The sequence below is a fragment of the Gavialis gangeticus genome, unplaced genomic scaffold (genome assembly GCF_001723915.1).
Source record: "Gavialis gangeticus isolate Ggan-Ray unplaced genomic scaffold, GavGan_comp1, whole genome shotgun sequence".
Lineage (NCBI taxonomy): Eukaryota > Metazoa > Chordata > Crocodylia > Gavialidae > Gavialis > Gavialis gangeticus.
The window spans coordinates 6,010,564-6,015,928 of NW_017729004.1; the positions used below are offsets into that span (position 1 = coordinate 6,010,564).

The following is a 5,365-nucleotide window of genomic DNA, read 5'->3' on the forward strand; positions in this document are numbered from 1 at the left end:
AAGAGCAAACCCCGGAAATCATCCGTTCATCAGATGCCTGTGGGAAAAAGTCCTGCCCCTGCCCTCCTGTCCCTGGGCAAGGTCCTGGCAGTCGAATGAATATAGTTCTGCGGGGCAGAGGAGGAGTGGGATTTCGAGCCACAGGATCACAGGGCTGTAAGGGGACTCTGAAGTCATCTTGTCCAACACATAGGGATGCCCCGGTTCAAAGCTATGCAGGACACCTTCTAGGTTGGGCGCTGTCCCCGGTGCAGCACAGATGCCTGCTTCATCGAGGCATGGGGTAGCAGTGGTCTGCATCCCAGGATCCATCACTGTAAGGATCCCTTGGCCCTCTTCCGGTAGCAGAGGGACTGCGACACCAAATCCATTTGGAGCAATTGTGCAGACCACCGCTGGCCGGTGGGAGCAGACTCCATGCCCTGCCACCCCACCAGGCAGCTACCCAGCTCCTGTGAAAGAGGATTGGGACTTTGCAGAGGGACAGAGGTTTACCTTCAGTCAGGGGTTGGAGGAAATGATGCCCCGAGGGTCCTTCCTGCTCTACTTGAATACGACTCCTTTGGTAGTGGCTGTCATCTCAGTGGCGAGTCAAATCCACAACAGCAATTTCTCTGTTCCTGTATGCGAGTGCTACATCAAAGCTCATGGGGGTCGAGTTCAATTCTGGAAAGAATGATGTGAATGATATTGAGCTTGTCGAGTAATGGACCCATTCTGTTGGATTAACCCACTGATCTCAACAGCAATGATCATGATATTCAATAGGGCTAGGGACTGGATCCTCGGTGACATGCTTCTATACTTAATGAACAATAACTTTGTTATACCGAGGACCAGAGAGAGAATACTGTATTTTCTCATATCATAGACACGTGCCTCTGAATAAAATATACGTGTTATTTTTGAAAGAATGAAGAAAAAGAGATCTTTCCTTAAGAGCCCCCTACCTGTTGTCACCATATTTCTTGATTATAATGCACACACTAATTTCCAGCAGCTGAATGATGGAGGGGAAGTGTGTGTGTTGTACGTAGGAAAATACACTGTTTGTTTGATGTGGTCTATTTACACAGAATGAGCAGAGGATTGTGTTTCCTTTCAATGCAACATAACCAACTCTTCCATGTTTGTATTTTTTCAGTGAGGCAAATCAATCTGGTGAAAGGCCTGAAGCCAGTGGAAGTCTCTGAAAAAGGAACAGCCGCCTTTGAGGTCGAGCTGTCTCACGAGGACGTGGAAGGAACCTGGATGAAGGACAGCATGAGGCTGAAACCAGGGGCGAACGTTGAAGTGAGGGTCCAGGGGAAGAGGCATTTCTTGAAACTCTCCTCCTTGAAGCTGGAAGACGCAGGCCTTGTCTCCTTCAAGGCAGAAGGCATCCATACATCAGGGAGACTCACTATAAAAGGTATCCTGCTTCTGCAGTCTGGAGCTCTACCTGGCCCTGTGCATCTGTAGTTCAGTAAGCACTGGAGCCATAGATACATTACCAGTGATTGTGCATGTGTGTGTGTGTGTGTGTTTGTGTGTGTGCGAGCGCGAAAGAGAGAGATTCATTACTAGTAGCTGACGTTTTCAGGGCCATACCTATCAGTATTCTGCTTTTTTATTTTTTCAGCCAAAGCATTCCCCCCCCCACCTACCTTGCACGAGTTCAGCTTCAGGGATTGAAATGTTTGGTGATTTTTTTTTTATTTTTTTTTTTTGGTCAGTATTGTCAAACTGTTTTTTCAGGGGAATTTTTCTTTTTTTTTTTTAATTAAAATATTTGCACATTTTCAAAGAGGAAAGTGGAAAAAATGACTTCCCGTTTCAAATCTTCTCCAAGCTTATTTTAAAGAATGCTGAAAATTAAAAACAAATTCATTTGGTTCAACTCAAATGAAATCTTTTGTTTGAACTGATTATTTTGTAAAAACTTTTTACGTTCCTCCTAACAGTTTGAAAAACTTTCTTTGGCTCAATCCAAAATGAACTTAAACATTTTTTTTGTTAATAAGCTGTCAGCAAACTGAAACATCAGTTAGTTTTGCGACTCTGTTTTGCAGTTCTTGCCAATTGGCATTTATATTTATACTCTATACTTATGCTCCTTATTTACTGTTGAGGTGCAAAAGAAAATAAGAAAGCTGAGATGAATCACTGCCCCTTCACACCTGCCACATATCATCATTATCCATTATAAATACCTAGAAGGTGTTTTGTGCTGTACAGTATACAAAATAAGAGCAAATCTTTCCCTCATTGGTCTGATCTTTATTTAAATCTCTCCAGAAGATCCCCCCTGACAACCCTCCTTTTTTCTGTGGTTACGAGTAACTTGTACTAATATTGTTTCAGGGGAACTTTTGATCCTTTGCATCTTTATGTATAGCCATTAAGATGGGTTAGACTCAGAGAACAGTTATTTAGCCACCGTACTTGCTTATCATCCCTTGGGCCTAAGTCCAAGACGCGATGGTATTTTCATTGAACAAGTAACGATTAGTCATAGCAATGATATATATTATATAAATTAAAAAAGGACGGTGAACCAACAGCAAGTGCACTCAACACAGTTTAATGATTTCTTAAATAAAAAATAAAGAACCCGTTCAAGCCTCACTTGCCTCTGACTGTATTTTCTTTTGCTTTGCAGAATTGCCTGTGAAAATAATCCAGCCTCTGACAGACGTGCAAGCCATTGCCAAGGAGGAGGCAAAGTTTGAGTGTGAGCTCTCCAGGTCTAATGCAGACGTCAAGTGGTTGAAGGTACAAAGCTTGCCGACGAGACGATCTTGCGTCCTGTTTCCGAATGTGATCCCTTTCCCCCTGCAGACAGTGACTGAACTCAAAAGCAGCTGGAAGTGGGCCTTTCTCTGCCATTAACCAAAGCTCCTCAGCTCTCGTTACCTGCCCAGTGCATCAGATGTATTTTGGGAACATTTTACTTCCCAGATCTTTAAGGATGTTTCTATGGGGGCACATGGTCAACTTCTCTGGACTGTTGACAGATTTGTAGATTTATGTTGCATTTTTAAGGGGAATGCTGAGGAAGATCAGTCCAGGTTTCTTCTGCCTCCTTTAGCTTTCAGGCAGTGTTACAGGTAGTTACAGTTCAGGATGAGCATCTTGGACTCTTGGGTTTTATTTGCACCCTGCCAATGGTCTTTTGTATGGCCTTGGGCTTGTTGCGTATCTTTTAAACCCGGTTGATCCCTTTGTAAAATGGGGATAAAAGTGCCCTGCCTCAGGTCTGTTACAGGGCTGAATTGCACGTGTTTGGATGAGTACCCTTCATTTCTAGTGCAGCCAGGCATTTTAAATGCATACTTTAGTCCAGTAAGCACCAACCTTTTTGGCAGGCATGCTACAAGTTAGCCCTGTACCCTCCCCAAGCGGCACTCTGCTCCTCTTCCTCTTCCCAGTCTGCTGCTCTGTGTCTGTTCTGTACTCTGCTCCTTGTGATCTCTTGCTTTCTGCTTCCTGCCTTATGTTTCCTGCCTGATTTCCTGCTCTGCTTTCTCTCCTTTCTGCAGCTGTGCTGCCTGTCTCCTCCCCAATTGTCCACGTGCCACACACGCAGAGGTTGCTCGTGCTACTTGTGGCACCCATGCCACAGGTTGACCCCGGTTCAGTGCAGCACTTATACATGTGTTTTACTTTATATCTGTGCTGAAATCTCACTGGAGTCAATGAGAAATAAGTGCATGCGCAAAGTAAGGGACAAGCAGTGATGCCCCACTATTGGTCCTTTTCTTTTAGGATGGATCTGAGTTGCGGCAAGGTAAAAAAATGGGAATTACTTCCCAAGGAACTAAGAGAAGCCTCATTATTCACAAGTGTGAATGTGATGACCAAGGAACCTATGTGTGTGATGCAAGGGATGACAAGACTTCAGCTAACCTAAGGGTCCACGGTAAGTTTGGCTAAAAGAAGAAACGCCCCTGATGTGGGGTGTAGTTGCATTATCTGACAGCCAGATCAGGACAGGGGTCCCTGGTGATTGAGATCAGCTTTCCCTTCCCAGCGAGGAAATGCCTAGAGCATTCATCCTTGTTTGCATTTTTCCTGAATAAATAGGTGTCAACTCTTTCTTCCCTGCCTCATGGGAATCAGTCATTTTCCATCTTATTTTTAACCTTTGTCTTTAGATTTTTATAACTTACAGGTGATGATAAATGAGTGGCAAGATAGCAGAATACCATCCTACCTAGCAGTGGGCTAATGGCCAGGACTAGCATGTTCAAGTTCAGCTTTCTCCCTTGAAGCAGAGGGAGTTTGCCTCAGTAAGAAGTGGATGGAAATGGAGATGGGACCTCTGCATGTGTGCCCCTTTAAGATAAGATTAGATAAGGTAATCGCATCTCATGCTTTAGGAGTTTAGCTCATTACTTTGCCAAGGGGAGCTTTTGTCCTCTATGACGTTTAAGAGATACCTGATGCTACTTTCCACTTTCTTCTGAAGCTTCAGATGTGAACGGCAGGTTACTGGACTGATTGTAATAGGGGTGTGGAAATATCACTTCCCAGCTACATATATAGCATCCTCTTTTCATTGCTTGTTCTGTGCTGCCATCGTGCGGCCACTCACATTGAGCTGAATGGTTTTTTCAAAATGTCCCATTCCTGCCCTTTATTAAACTCCCTTTTTGAGTAAATGTATTGGATCTGTTGGAGCTTCAACGCTAGCTTGCTTGCCTGTGAGCCCAGAAAGGAAATTGTAGACAGTTAAGTTTCATTCAGGGTGTATTGGGCACTTCCCTAAGGGCCGTGAAAGGATACAGTGGACAGAAAAGCAGAGGATGGCGTTGCTTGCAGAAGGGTCTTGCTCCAGTGTTGCTAGAACCGAAATCAGAAGCAACCGATGTTTGAAAACCTGCACAACTGAGATCACAATCAAGCTTCAGGATTGATTTTGGGCCGATAGCCATTATTTTTCTAAGTGGAAGTTATGTTTTTCATTATGGTTATGAAAAACCAACTGAGGCTGGAGCCACTCGCATAACTTGCTGGAAAGGAGAGTGCTTAGATGGAATAAGCTACCTTTCCCCTCCCGCGGAGTTGGGCCTCGCTGCGTGGGAGACCCGTCTCTGTCCACAGGTTAGGTTGTTCTTATGTGAACTGGTTTCTTATAGCTTCCAGGACCCGTTGCTGAAGAGCTATGGATCATTGAGCTGTTGGGAAGCCTTGTTCACAGCCAGTTTTCATAGGCTACATCTGCTGTGATAGATGCAGGAAAGAAATATTATAGGAGTCACTTTGGTGGCCCTGAACCCTCAGGCAGCTCTTCTGGTAGCCAGCTATTTCATAGATTTCATAGACATTTGGGCTGGAAGGGAAGATCGAGTCCAGCCCCCCGCCCCAGGGGCAGGAAGTCAGT

General features: G+C 44.6%; 1 protein-coding gene across 1 annotated transcript in view; it reads left to right on the forward strand.

Moving 5' to 3' along the window:
- OBSCN (obscurin, cytoskeletal calmodulin and titin-interacting RhoGEF) overlaps positions 1 to 5,365 on the forward strand; it is a 287,786-nt gene that overhangs the window by 110,713 nt on the left and 171,708 nt on the right. The window contains exons 21-23 of the mRNA XM_019507926.1: positions 1,145 to 1,411; positions 2,642 to 2,754; positions 3,748 to 3,901. Coding sequence (XP_019363471.1) covers positions 1,145 to 1,411; positions 2,642 to 2,754; positions 3,748 to 3,901 — 534 coding nt within the window. The remainder of the gene's footprint in view (positions 1 to 1,144; positions 1,412 to 2,641; positions 2,755 to 3,747; positions 3,902 to 5,365) is intronic.